General features: G+C 38.0%; 2 protein-coding genes across 2 annotated transcripts; one reads left to right on the top strand and one right to left on the bottom strand.

The window, feature by feature from the left end:
• Window positions 1-2,592: 2,592 nt before the first annotated feature.
• cmpk2 (cytidine monophosphate (UMP-CMP) kinase 2, mitochondrial) lies at window positions 2,593-9,663 on the bottom strand. Its single transcript, XM_077538087.1, has 5 exons — window positions 8,893-9,663; window positions 7,714-7,834; window positions 7,177-7,378; window positions 5,438-5,671; window positions 2,593-3,809 (listed from the first exon to the last, which is right to left on the bottom strand). The coding sequence occupies exons 1-5, from the start codon at window positions 9,541-9,543 to the stop codon at window positions 3,689-3,691; spliced, it is 1,329 nt and encodes a 442-aa protein (XP_077394213.1). The 5' UTR covers window positions 9,544-9,663; the 3' UTR covers window positions 2,593-3,688.
• Window positions 9,664-10,577: 914 nt separating this feature from the next.
• Window positions 10,578-14,808, top strand: rsad2 (radical S-adenosyl methionine domain containing 2). The gene is made up of 6 exons (XM_077538090.1): window positions 10,578-10,991; window positions 11,064-11,225; window positions 12,988-13,217; window positions 13,300-13,449; window positions 14,190-14,222; window positions 14,396-14,808. Exons 1-6 carry the CDS (start codon window positions 10,676-10,678, stop codon window positions 14,558-14,560), a joined length of 1,056 nt encoding a protein of 351 aa, XP_077394216.1. The 5' UTR covers window positions 10,578-10,675; the 3' UTR covers window positions 14,561-14,808.
• The last annotated feature ends 201 nt before the right edge of the window (window positions 14,809-15,009 follow it).

The following is a 15,009-nucleotide window of genomic DNA, read 5'->3' on the forward strand; positions in this document are numbered from 1 at the left end:
CAGCATTAGCCTATTGGGACTACATTTCCTAGGATGCTTCGACACAGAAGCAGGAAGTAGTTCTAGTTTGAGGAAAACAAGCCTGTTAGATGTAGTTAGGTTAGCCCAGTGCTTCTCAATTATTTTCTGTCATGCCCCCCCCCCCCCCCAGTACGAAGAAAACATCTCGCCCCCCACCGACTGTAAATACTATCATTTGTCTATAAAATTGTTATAAGCACACCTCTGCATAACACTGTATCCGTATTAACGTAAAAGAGAATTAAAAAAAGAAAGACATATGGACCAGTTTACAACAAATAGCTCTATTAACTGTAACAGAAAAGATTTAAAGTGCATCTGAAATTCAAAAATAATATTAAATCCTTAATTAAACTATAAACATTTTTTGACTGACCATGTCAAACCATATGATACGGAAAAATAAAATTACATAAAAGTAATAAATAATAATGCATTCAAACTGATCACCAACATTAACTCAGGAGCACAATATTTGAAAAAAAAAAAAACAACAACAAAAAAACTTTAACCTGCAAAACAAAAATGTAAAATAACTTGTGCTGATTTATTTTTTTTTGCTGTGTGCAAAGCGCGCATGCTCAGTGCAAAGAAAACCCCTACACCACCGAGCAAATGCTCCATGCGCGCACTCTGCCAATAATGAGAGCGCCACTGCCCCCTAATGTAGTGGAGGTGCAATTGCACTTTATTCTAGGACAGTAAAAAAAAAAAAATCAAATAAAAAAATAAAAAAGCATGTTCCCCAAGGTCAAATGTGCCCCCCTTGATGGAGCCTCACACCTCCCTGGGGGGGCCCGCCCCACTGTTTGAGAAGCACTGGGTTAGCCTTATGAATCGCTATCATAACTGTAATCCTTCGACAGATTTTGGACATAAATGTGGCCTTGATTTCTCCAATTGTGAGATCATGGATGTGAAACAGATATCCATGCTGTGTATTTACATGTGTGAGTTGTTTTTGCAAGGCCATCTAAAAAAAATAAAAATAAAAAAAGGAAGGCCCACTATTACAAATGTATGAATAATAATTTCACAGCACATGTAATGTATCGTGATTAAACACTACTAAAAGATTTGTAGTTGTACAGCGGTAATGAGGTGACATCACAGCTAACCTTTTGTTGCCAAGAATAACAAAGCATAGCAATGCCTGACGTGGAAACATGGTTGCCATGCAGATTTACATTTGGGCCTGATTTATGGTATAAAGCCTAATTGCTTTGCTCTCCTACTACATAAATTTAACCTCTCCTGAGAAAGAGGCTACTGTGTTAGCATCTATTTAAAAAAAAAAAATCAGCATTCATTTTGTCTCACATAGCACATCCACTGTGTCACCAGGCAGCTAGTGACAAATGAATTCAATAAACTCCACTGTGATGCTACTAACCACATGCAGAGATGCATGCTCAATAAACACCTTATTTTACTTTACGGGATTGCGTGTGATGGTTACGTATTGAATCCACAGCGGCATAATTGGTAGAAGGAGTAATCCATGCGCTTATGTGGGGGAGCAGCCGAATGACATTGATATACAGCGCTCCATTAATTGCCATATGAATAGGGTCTGCGGTGGTTGGCGTGCTGCTGATGCATCACGGCGAAAGAGATGGGTCACTCTGTCTTACGGAGCCCCCCGGCTTTGCCAAGCTCATAATTACAAAACCCCCCGATTAATCTTCCCATCACATAGGCCAAATATGCACTTCCTCCCTGTATAAATGACTTACAGTTATGCACTCTCGCTAAATGGCCGTGTGAGACCACCTGCAAGGAGAACATCAAATGCAAACATTATGCTCTCACTGGCCGTGATATTAGGTGTTATTGAGATTCAATTCATAAATGTATGTATTAAAAAGTTAATATAATAACGCTTATATGGCGATACAGGACCACGCTATTCACAAGGTATAGTGCCTGAGCACCTCCGTGACAAGAGTGCATATGTGAATTATTGACCACATCAATAGAAGAGGTGGATGATGGCGGCAAAAGCATTTAGACCAAAGACCAACTCCATGCATCTAGAGTACACGATCCTGAGCACATGATGCACGGTGTAAAAGGCTGCATTCAGCTATTAAAATATTCAAAACTAACAAACCGCCTTCACATGAACTATCAATAGACCCCCCCCACAGCTGAAGACAGACCAGGCCATCTTACATTGCCACTGTTGACAATTTGTTTTTTTCTTTTCTTTTACACTCGAACTTCTATATCGTCTAATGTAATGAGAGCCTCTCAAAGAACGGACTTCACTGTTTGCATTGACCATTCAGAGTAGGCTATGTTATCTCAGTACAGTAAATTTTGAATTTCGGAGCTTAAGTTTATATTTGGCAGCTAATTTTCCTCCCGTCGGGATTAGCTTTAATTTAATTGTTGACGGTTCTGACCACATGATCAAGACAAGGTGCACTCGGAGATATACCACATTAGCTCTTTGACTGCCACGTTATAAAAAAAAAAAAAAACAACAGTGTCAGCCTCGAGGGCCTGAGTCCTGCATGTTTTTGAGGTTTCTCTACTCATGAGAATAATCATCTTTTTGGTGGCATGTTTTTATTGGTCTCACATACAATCACATTAAATGTCTAGATAGTGTGTGCTCTCATTGTACACACTTAAAACATTATACTAGTAAGTCTGTTTTATAAAAATTGATTCATAGCAATCACTGTGCATTGTGAAGAAAAAAGTTGGCTTTCAGTGGAATGTAAAGCAATTACTGTAATTCACATGAGGGTTCATTCATTTACATTTGCTAAATTAAACACAAAGTGCCACATACAGTGGAGGATACACATACAAAAAATAAAATAAAAATGTTCTACACAACGAACGTTTTGTGCTTTGCAACTCAACTTACCATGCTGATACCCCAAAACACCAAATGCTATTATTTAGACAAAAGGCGCTCCAACCATTGATTTACTATTCAGGGCTAATATCGCCAGTGTTGGGCATTAGCGCTGTTACTACCAGTTTAACGACATTTCTCAGTAGTCTTATGGTAGTAGTAGTAAACAATGCGTGTTTGTGATGGGTCAAATTTTGTGTACACGGGTGTACATTACAAAAAAAATAAAATAAAATAGACAATCTTCATCTTGTAGCTTAGCTTGCTACATGTCTCTGGTGGGTAGTGAAACTTAATGTAGACACCAACTTGTGACTTAGCTCACTGCATTTTCAAAGTAGCTTGCCCAACACTGGTTGTATTTCCTCACAGCTTGAATGCATGTGTCTAATTCATGAACTTATATTGCAGTTACCCTTTAGATTTCACTTGCGGCTTACAGTTTGAATTTAAGTGGCTGTTAGATAGCCTAGATGAGTTCTGTCCTTTTCTTCTGTGTCGTCATGAGTACAGAAGGCTGTAAGTGGCGCTCCAAAGGGCCTAAATGATACTTGGTGTGATTCCTACGAGCTGACAACAGCAACTAAATGCACTCTTTGGCTTTGGGATTGTGTGCATTTAGATTAATATGTATTTCTGATTGGTGTGAATGCGACCCCTCTGGCCCCTTGTCTGTAGAATCTCGCTGTACTCATTTTTGACCACGCTGCCATTCGCATCCCTTTTCTGGCACCCAGTGGCCACAAGAGGTAGCGCATCCACTTGATGCTCAGACACCAAAGACAAGAGAGCTGTTTACAAGTGGCATTTGGCCTTAATTAAAAGCAGCACTTGTTGGAGCACTTGCTCTGCAGAGGAACTGGCGTCCACGCTGATGCAAGTTGGACCACTGATCCTCCTGTAAGCCTCCTCCACTCTGTAAGTATACACGCGCACACAGTCGCGTTTGTCAACAAATTAGGAAGTGTTCAAAGTAAAGAGCACTTTACATCAATAGTGTACATCGGGATAACTCATAAGTGAGCTCCTCAGTGATGGTGAATAGAGAAGGCAGTGATGAATGGTGAGGCATCCTTGAAATATATGAGAAAAGAAACACCACAGATGGCCCATAGCGCAGCCATTTCCAGAGACAAATGAGTCCTTGTGATAGTGATTGACCAAGTCTGCGCAATCTCTCCTCCGTTTTCTAATTGTGCTGGCCCAACATCTGGCTGTCCCATGTGGAAAGGCCATTATGTCAGGGAGAAAAGATGAATGAAAGTAGCCATCGACCTGTCTTGCCTGCAGGCCCGGCCCTGACTGTTGAGTTTTAAATTGCTTTAATGGAGCGCTTCCTCATCAGCGCCCCACTCATAAGAACGTAATTGATTATGAAGTGTTTGATGCACACTTGAGATGTCTCTACACAACAGTGTCAGGTCGACTCATAACAAAAGGTAAAACACTTGATGAAAGACTTCTGTCTGTGAAGTCGGAAACATCCCACTCTAATCTCAAAGTCGAGAAGAGAAATCATGACTGACAACTGTGATAAGCGCAGACAGGCCATGGGAGCGTTGGCTTTGCCGATAACAAATCTTTTTCAGCAGTCTAAATCTGTTCTTTTATAAACGTGATCAAATAACTCATTACAGACATCCATCCATCCATCAGGGAGCCAACCCAAGCTGACTTTAATGGAGAGCTGGTGTATACTAGGGATGTAATAATACCAGCAATATTGTGATATCGCGATATTAAAACTGCCACAATATATCGTCGTTGTCATGTCACGATATTAAAAGTAGCACATATGTTTTAAAAAGTCAGGTTGATTTCCATGTGTGCAGTTCTAGCACCCTCAAGTGGCTAGTTTTTTAGTGAAGTTTAATTTTCACAAGGCATGTTTTGGCCCTTATATGTTTAAAATCTACACTCATGGTCAAATGAAGGGGAAAGTAATATGATGTGAACCGAGTCAATATGTGGGCTTGCATTAGCAAGTAAGTGCCTCAATATGAAGTGTTATTAGAGATTGTAGGTTGTAATTGCTTTAATGTTTTATTGTTGTTGTAATGTAGTGTTTTTTTTTTTTTTAGTATGAGCTCTTTTTTTTTTTTTTTTTTTTACAATATTGTGACTTTTTTTGTATCGCCAACCTCCCCACAATATCATGATAATTATCATATTGTAGCCTTCATATCATGATACTATCGTATCGTGATATTTGGATATTGTTACATCCCTAGTGTATACCTTGGATGATGATGTAGAAATATATTATTTACACTGTTTATTTACAGTAGGAACTTAAATACATATAACTTCAGTACATATATTTAATATATCCGTTTTATCAATATTGCCGGGAGTCGTAACTTTCCGCAGCTTCCCGCTCGTCCTGGACACAAATATTATCAAATGGTCTTTGATCTTCTTGCAGAAGTCCATTACATCCAAATGGACCATTTGTTTCTTTGCTAGCTTTGATTATGTGAGTAAACTGATATACACACACAAAGAGAACATTTGCTCCAACATACTTTGCGACTATTTAATTACCTGAGTCGAAAAATTTGGTTGAGATCCAACTCGTGCTCCTCTTTGGTCTCCTCCTGACCTCTGTCCTTCAGCCTCCTCTTCCTTTCCTCAGGGTCCAGCGTAAGGAGGACAACCAGGCTCGGTTGGAGAAGGTCACTGGGCCAGCGGTACAGCTCGGAACCCTCTGCCGGGAGGTTACACACTGGTCCGCTTATGGCTGTGGCGATTGCGTAAGCGGCAGTGCTGTGCCAGAACCTGAGCATCAAGTGAGGTACACACATTTTTCCTCAGTTATGATCAAAGTCAACGAAGGCCCGCTTATCAGATGTCTAAAAGGGTTACGTTGAGTCTTGTGTTGTGTCAGCTGTTGAAAAGCTAGTTTTCTGATTGTATTGTGTTCTTTTATGTTGTACGAGATATCGTGTTACTCTAAATATGTATTTTTGAGTAACAACTAATGTAACGTGTTACTTTTTCCACTTGAGTAATCTGACTACAGTAACTCCTCCAACAGCACTAAAAGTTACTTTGCATGACATATTTGCTCCTACTTTCAAAAAAGAAGTACAGTCACTATTTTGACATTGTGTCAGAAAAAAAACAAAACTATTAAGGTACATGTGCTGTCGACTGTTTTTGCACCTAGCTTCAGTAACAATGTCAAAAAAAAATAATTAAAGTCACACCAGATTGTGATTGGTCCTCAAACTTAATAATTATATTTATAAACAATGTTTATTATAAATGTTGATAATAGTTAAATATGTTAAGTAAAAAAAAGACCTTCATTTTAGAAAATATTAAAGTATATTTTTAGTATATTTTTCAAGTGAAGTGTTGGAAAACTGTCTTTTCATTTTTTTTTTTAATAAAAATAAATAGCAATGCTAGGTTAGGTCAAATCGTGAAAATACAAACAAATGAATTGAAATTCTAATTAAAAGAATTTAATTAAAAATAATTAACAATAATAACAAACTTTATTCTTAAATGTCATTGTCAAAAATGCATTTACAATTTAGTGGCAAAACTGGGTGTCATTTTTATGTGCCTGCTGAATGTAACTATTATAGTAACTATTAATCTAATGTAGTTACTTTTTAGAGCAAGTAATCAGTAAAGTCATTAAAGGGATACTTGACTCACTGAACAATTTTCAGCAGTGAAAAGTTCCTATATTGTCTAGAATTAATTTGTTAGCTTAATTATTTTTCACGAACAATTAATACTTTAAAAACAATTTTGTCCTCTTGCTGCTGACTGATGACGACATTTTTGATCAGTTTACTGACCAATCCCAGAAAACAGGTGAACCATGATTGGTCGTTACCTACTTCCTCAGCACAGGTGATGTCATCATCAGTCGACAGCAAGTAGAAAAATTACTTTTTAAAAGGTATTAATTGTACATGAAAAATAATTAAGTTACCACATTAATTATAGACAAAATATTAACTTTTTACTGCTGAAAATGGCCAATCAGTAAGGTATGCCTTTAAGTTACTTTTCAAAGAAAGTAGTCAGTAAAGTAACTAAGTTACTTTTTCAAGGTAACTGCGGCAAAACTGTTCCCAAGTCATCTATGGCAAAAATAATAATAACATGAAGAATTTGCAACCACATTGCAACCATGAACCAAAATTAGCCAAAATACTACAATAAACTTTTTTTTGTTTTTCTTCGTCATCATCATGAAAAATCATTTAAGACAAAATGATGGAAAGGCTACCAGACTATTTTCTCAGGTCGAAACTCTCTACCTGTCAATGATGACAGGTGTCTTGGAGGTTTGGCGGTAAATCTGTTGCGCTGTGATGTAGTTGCCCAGTGCGTAGAAGGCCCGTCGAAGGATAGGGGGTTCCTGATCAAAGCGGGCCCTCCAGGGGGTGAAACATTGCGGAGGAGACCGTAGAAGAGTGGCCCCCAGCACATCCCTCAGAGACCCGGTCAGTGTGGTTTTACCTGTGATGGGAAAAAAAAGTGGGAAGGAGAGTAAATCATAAAATTTTATCACAGCACTGTTGAAAAGTTGATGACCTAAAAAAAAACAAAAAAAAAACAGTTCAGCTGCATCACAGGTTTTCATGAGGCTTGCCAAAGAGTATATTGCAGGAGCGTGTCATTCAATAAACCATTCTCCCGGCGACATTCCTCTTCTGAGGTCATGATGCACAATATTCCATTAGGCCCGATCTCACTGGTGGATAATAGCTTCAGCAGACAGCGAGAGGCCATTGCTTTCACATAACATCTATACATCATGGCGGTCATGTCTTTATTGGCCTAATGGCATTAACCTGTGGCATCCAGGCCTTCCAAGACAATAACGGGGAAGTCTGGTCCGCTTCTGGCCTCCACGTCAGCGTCACAAGGCAGCAGCTCCAGTACAGATGCAGCCTCCGGAATGATGTCAGCACACTGCAAGACACCCACAATTACTCTGTGGTTTTAAATATAAACAGAGATAAAGGAGTCAAGTAGAGAGCAGACCTACGGGGAGGTCAGACATCATACATTTGGATCTGCTTCTAATTGTATACGACGGTAGATGAGGACATCCTCTACAGTGCATTACAAAATGTTTCAATGTATTGTACAATTAAAAGACAATCAACCATTCATATGCAGACGATTGAGAATCCTTAATGAACCTAACATTCCAGTTTTTGGACTATACGAGGAATATGATGAGGACATTTGAGCATGGGGGAAACATGCTCAACACTGGAAGGCCAATCTAAGATTTGAACCCAATATTTCAATAATGTAAGGCAGACGTTTACACCACTTTATCGCTGTGTTGTCCACTTTTCAATTTCATTCCAAATAACCACATATTAACTGAATACAATCCTGTACAATTAACAAACTGTCTTTAATTATTTTTGATTGATGAATAGCTTGCTGGTGCCTACTGTACATTTGATCTTAGGGGAACAAAAATAATGGCATATTTAGAACCAATAAGCCAGTATTTTCACAAATTGGGTCAATATAGCTGAAATGTGCTTCGGTGTAATTTTTTTCAAACATAAATCCTGCAGTAATATAACATGAATATTTGGTTGACGTAATTTAATGTAACCTACATAAAAAATATGATTACTAACGTAGCATGAATTATATTGTGGCAGTTCTCGCCGTTCTCCTTGTAAAGCTTTGAAAAGAAACTTGGTTGTCTTCTCTCCTTATTTGTGTGGTAATTATTATGTCTTTCTGTTCAGTGAACCTGACGCCATGTCACCACATGAGGGCGCCATATATTCAAATTGGCACATTCACGTAACAGTACAGTACTTCCAATTATAGGTCACCTCATTAGGTACACCCCCTTTCACATGGAATGAACCATCATTCATGATTTTAATTGATACATTATTATTATTAGCATCATTGTGATTAGCTACGGAGTGCGTGTGTGTCTAATGAAGTACCAGGTGAGTGTATAAATTAGACGTATCGTAAGCAACATTAACCTTCTTAAAAACCTCACGGGCCGCTTGGAAACTGTAGAAAACATCCGAGTTGATCAGGTTAAGTGTTGCCGGGTGGTACTGCGGCGCTTCTGACTTTACAATGTCGTGTTCCTGTTCGTGGTTCCAAAGATATTGACTCCACCGTGAAGAGTTCTCATTCCTCTGCATGTACGAGCACACCAATAAGGGGTCGTCAAGCTGCAGCCACTGTCGTAAAAGTCGCTCTGTTGTGGCGGAGCTCTCAGGAGAAGCAGCTTGCAAGAAATAGCCATGTACGAGGGAGTCTTTGACGCCAGGCAAAAACGAGCACATCGGAGACAAATGACACTGTGGAGGAAGAGCTGCTAACAGTTTGTCTTTGAGTTTCCAGTGAAATCTTGCAGTGTGGATTTTGTCCCCGCTGGAAACAAGCAAAGAATAACACTTGGCATCCTTTTGTACGTCACCAAATATTCGCTGTACTTCTTTTCCGGGTTGGTTGTCGCCGTTTTTAAAGTAAATCGTCTCACCGTCCACATCCACAGAGAACACACGCGAGGACCACTGAGAGAGAAGTGCCATTGTCCGCCTCGACATCGACATTGCATGCGTTTCGGTTTTCAGGCTGCGGAAGGGAAAACGAAAGTAAACACTGCGCTGGAACCGAAACATTTTGTTTGGCTCGAGCGTGGAAGAGGTTACGCAATCGTCCCAATACAGGAAGAAAGCGAAACACACGCCGTTAACATTAGATACACTTGATCCAAGACAGGATTTTAAAAAAGTACTGTACAGACGATGACGTCACATCATGTGACATCACCTTTTAAGTCTTGACGTTTTAAATTGAGCCTCCTTTTGATTGGCTATGAGAACCACTAAGTAAAATTAGGTAAACTTTGACTCAAACTGAATACTATCACTACAATAAAATGAATAAAACGCTAATTGTAAATCAAATATACAATCTATGCAAATGACAAACAGCATTACTTTACTGTATTTTGAAATTGTCACCTGTGATAAAGTAATTGAATGTTTATAAACAAATGCTAAAATGCACTGTTCCAAATTATTATTCATAGCAGTGTTTCAAGACATTTTATATGTTGTAATGAACTGAAATTTGTCATTTTTTGAACTTATACGTTGTAATGAACTGAAATTTGTCATTTTTTTGAACTTGCATTAAGAGGTTGTAGTTGCTGAAATCAAAAGCTATTTCAATCAAAAACATCTAAAGGTACATTTTATCATCAAACCTCTCCCTCTTACCTTGGGGAGGAGCCACAACACAATTCAGAAATAAAACATGAGTTTCTTTTTCCAACGCTACTGTCTACTGTTAAGCTCCACGTAACATTACACAATCCTGAATTGGCATGGAGAATATTTAAAATGGTCACACACACTATAATTAATGGTTTTGTTCTTAGATTTTGTTCTTAGATTTTCTTAGAGGTGGTGATGTGCTGTGACAATTTAAATGATGCAAAAATGATGGGACAGTTGGCAATGTTCAGCATTAACGGAAAGAAAATAACATACTGCAGTTTATTTACAGTTTTAATGTTTTTTAATGTTTACTAAAGGAGATTATTATAAGCTTGAGGTGGCTGAACACATCAGTACTCTATATATAGATTCCAGTCTAATGAACCACACACCCAGTAGTAAGTTTCATTTTCATTGTTTGCAAACAGAAACTGTGGCCGGTCAGATGATCCTCTGGCTCTATTTAAGCAGGGAAGCTGAGTCGAACATCAGCACAGTCAAATGTACGATTGAGAGAGCTGCTTAGAAAATGAAGAAAATGAATATGTCCAGTGTTGTTACAGGACCTTTGCTGCTCATGCAGCACGTCGTCACAACAATCCTCTCCTTTTTAGCCAGAGTATTGGACGGAACTTTCTCCTGGACGTCGGGACCCTGCGCAGCACCGGGCGCCAAACCAGATGTCAACAAAGCCAGTCCAAATGGTGTGATTCCAACCAGCGTGAACTACCATTTTACACGCAAATGTAACTACAAGTGTGGCTTTTGCTTCCATACGGCAAAAACATCTTTTGTGCTGCCTCTGGAGGAAGCCAAGAAAGGCCTCAAACTCCTAAAGGATGCAGGTAAACAACATGAAGTCTTCGTTATGTGTCGCTTCACTAATCTATTTGATTAAAAATGTATTTCTCTGTCAGGGATGGAAAAGATCAACTTCTCTGGAGGAGAGCCGTTCTTGCCTGAAAAAGGGGACTTTCTTGGAAAGTTAGTCCACTTCTGCAAACAAGACTTGCAGCTTCCGAGTGTCAGCATAGTCAGCAATGGAAGCATGATCAAAGAACAATGGTTCCAGAAATATGGTAAATATGGCATGTCTGCCTCGCGCCCTTGAAATTTGGCTCTGACCTTCCTGCATGGACTTTGCATGTTGTGATCTCCAATTCACCTGTGATGTTAGAAGTGGTATCGATTAGTGAAAGGATGATTGATTGAAAAAACAAACAAACAAACAAACAAACAAAAAAAACATCTAAATTAGCCAACCCGATCCCAACTTCTCCTTTTAAATTTGGCCTTATCTTTTTGTCAGTTGGGTCTCTTCTTGTACCAGGCAAAAACTGGAACCTCCCATCCATTAGAAAGAAGAATTCTATTGTTGATATCCACTCAATTGAACAAAAGTTGCTTACTGGAGACTGGGAGGCTGCACTTACAAGTCACACAGAATATATGAACAATTTCAAAACACAAGTATAGTACTGCAAAGACCAGGTGAATTAAATGTTAGTTCAGACCACATACAGTAATGGATAACATGGAAACAAAGTAATGACTTTGGAACCCAACCATTTTGGTGAATAATATTTCCTATTCCACTTCTTTTGTACAAAGAATATCAAAAATTGTATTACTGTCGTTATTATTTTTAGATGGCCTTGTACTTTTGCTATTTGAATTCTATTTCTAGTTAAACCTGAAACAATCATTGTAGTTTGTAAGATTTTTTTTAAGTAATTTCTATGATTATTCAGTTTTATGTACTTTATATTATTATTAGGAATGTTTAATACCACTTTTCCCCCAGGCTTATACCAGTACGAGTACTCAACCCTTGAGATACCAATACCAAGTGCCAATTCCTCTAGTAATTTTGATAATAATATCTCCCCCCCCCAAAAAAAAACTCAAAAAAACAAAAAACAGACATATAATTTTAAATAATAATAATAATAATAATAATAATAATAATAATAATAATCACTATTATTATCCATCTATCCATTTTCTGAACCACTTGCTCCTCACAAGTTACTATTATTATTATTATTATTATTATTATTATTATTATTATTATTATTATTATTATTGTTGTTGTTGTTGTTATTATCATCATCATCATGGCAGACCACACTATAAACCCTCACAATGTATTCTGACATTTTTTCATGCATGTCAATACATAAAGTGGATGAATGCACATTATGTGACAGTGCAAACTTTTCGCAGTTGGCTAATAATAATAATTGAAAAACTAAAAAAAATAAAAAATAGACACACAGTTATATGTCCTCTCACACATTATTGTTATTTATTATTTTTTAACACGTCATTATATTTTTTTTTTCCTGTCCTTAACATGTCATTTGTCCATCTACTAAAAAGGTTGACACAATGGTAATTTACCAGTTTCCCCACTAGGTAGAGCCAGATAGTAGTCAGAATTATTAGTCAGAGAAGGCTTAGTACATCGTGTTCACATACGATAGTGCATTTTTAGTTATTTGCATTTTTTTTAATACTGCATTGTAATGTACCAACTTCCTCACTTGGTAGATTTACTCCGTATTGAAGCATATGAGAGGTTTTAGCTGTTGTCTGATGGTTTCCACATGTGGCCTTCTACACTTGTACAATTCTAGATAGTTTCATTTTTCTAATAGTAGAAATAACAATGTTGCTGTTACACTGTGTTACAGTGAGACGTCCTGAGTAATCAAATATGGTTTCTCCCCTGATAAAGTGCTAGTAAATACTTACGGAACGTAAAACGATAACTTATCAAAAAGTGTTGTTTTCTGTACCAGAGTTCACAGTTTGTCTCTCTTTTTTTTTCTGTCGTAGGCGACCATCTTGACATCCTGGCCATATCGTGTGACAGTTTTAACGAAGAGACCAACCAGCTGATTGGCCGAACTCAAGGCAGGAAGAGTCATCTTGACAACCTGTACAAGATCCAGAACTGGTGTCGACAGTACAAAGTGGCCTTTAAAATCAATTCGGTCATCAACACCTTTAATGTGGACGAGGACATGACGGAACACATCATGCAGCTCAACCCAGTCCGATGGAAGGTACTCGCGGAATGGAGAGGACTGTTTATTTTTATTACAATGTTGATTCTCAATGCAATTTCTTTTTTCTTCCTGTGTTCAGGTGTTCCAGTGTCTGTTGATTGATGGCGAGAACGCAGGAGAAGAAGCCCTGAGAGAAGCCGAGAGGTTCATCATCAGCGACCACCAGTTTCAGGAGTTTTTGGACAGACACAGCAGCATCTCATGCCTGGTTTCGGAGTCCAATGAGAAGGTACCATTGAATCGAGTTATTTAGACATGGTCTTTATACTGCTTTAACTCATTTGTTCCCAATAACGTGTAAATACGTTTTTTTTTTTTTTTTAGTGTCCCAAAGACATATATATACGTTTTGTTTCTTCTTCTTCTTCTTCTTTTTTTTTTTTTTAATGCTAGAACATACAGAAGGCTTTGATGCAGCCACTCATCTGCAAAGAATAGTTGCAGAAATGGCAGAAATTACACAAACGGCCAGCAGGTGGCAGCAGAGCAAAGGAGATCAACCAGGGCCATGTAGAAAAAAAAAGCTAAATTACTTACAATTTTAAAAAGATTTGTGAAAACTGATGAAACTTAGCTCTCTTCTAATGCTAATTACTGCAAAATGGAAACAGATAGAAACATACTTTTTTTCCTGATGAAAGAAGAGACTTTAATCTTTCTTTTGATAGGTTCCACGCTTTTTTTTAGCAATAGAACACAATATTCTGTGGGCCTTGCAAAATCAGTCAAAATCCAGTAAAACAGCCGGGAGCAAACGGGATTGCTTCTGTGAAAATGGCTGGGAGTGAATGAGTTAATAAAATACTGGCATGGAAAAAGGAGTGCAGAATACTCAAATCAACTTTATTTATAAAGCACTTTAAAACAAGCATTGCTGTATACAAGGGTTCTTGTCTTTTAATAGGAGCGATTTGTTTACTTCTTATGGCTCACAAACTAAAACAAATATTTGTGGTTTTGTCTTCACAGATGAGGAATTCTTACTTGATCTTGGATGAATATGTAAGTGGTTTTTCATGTTCCACTTAGCGTGACTGATGACATCATTCACTGCAGACTCATGAGCAACACTGGCTCCATTCAGTTGTTGTGGGGGGAATACATTTTATGCATGCTTTCTGTTTAGCACTGAGGCATTCAAATGTTTTTTTTTGTCCTTTCTTTCTCTCCCTCAGATGCGTTTCCTGGACTGTCGAGAGGGTCGAAAGGACCCATCCAAGTCCATCCTTGATGTTGGCGTGGGCGCGGCCATCAGCTTTAGTGGATTTGATGAGAAAATGTTTCTAAAAAGGGGAGGGAAGTATGTGTGGAGCAAAGCTGATATGAAGCTGCAGTGGTGAAGTTTTTACCACTCAACAATTGTATATACTGAGTGCAAGCATTTTAATTTCATTTTCTTTTGCTTTCCAATGTTTTTTATATTTGTCACAGTCTTAACTATTGTTGAACCATTAGTGTTGATAATGCTACTGAATAGTTTTCCTCGAGAGAACTGGAATAAAGATGAAAATATATATGAATATTTTTTTACTTAATATGTGTTGGGATTTCAAGCTAAAAATCAATAAAAACCCAAGAGAAAAATGTTTATTTAGCTTGGTGTTTGAGTTGCACATTTAACACATGCCACACACGCGCACACACTCAGAGAGAGAGAGACAGTCAGTCTCAACTTGAATCTGTTCAAAAATGTTGTGGCATGACCTCAAAAAGTCTGCTCATGCTTGAAAACGCTCCAGTGTTGCTGAACAAAAAGTTCAACTTTTGTCTCGTCAATGTGAAATCGTAC

This window comes from Festucalex cinctus, chromosome 12, assembly GCF_051991245.1.
Source record: "Festucalex cinctus isolate MCC-2025b chromosome 12, RoL_Fcin_1.0, whole genome shotgun sequence".
NCBI classification, from domain to species: Eukaryota; Metazoa; Chordata; class Actinopteri; order Syngnathiformes; family Syngnathidae; genus Festucalex; species Festucalex cinctus.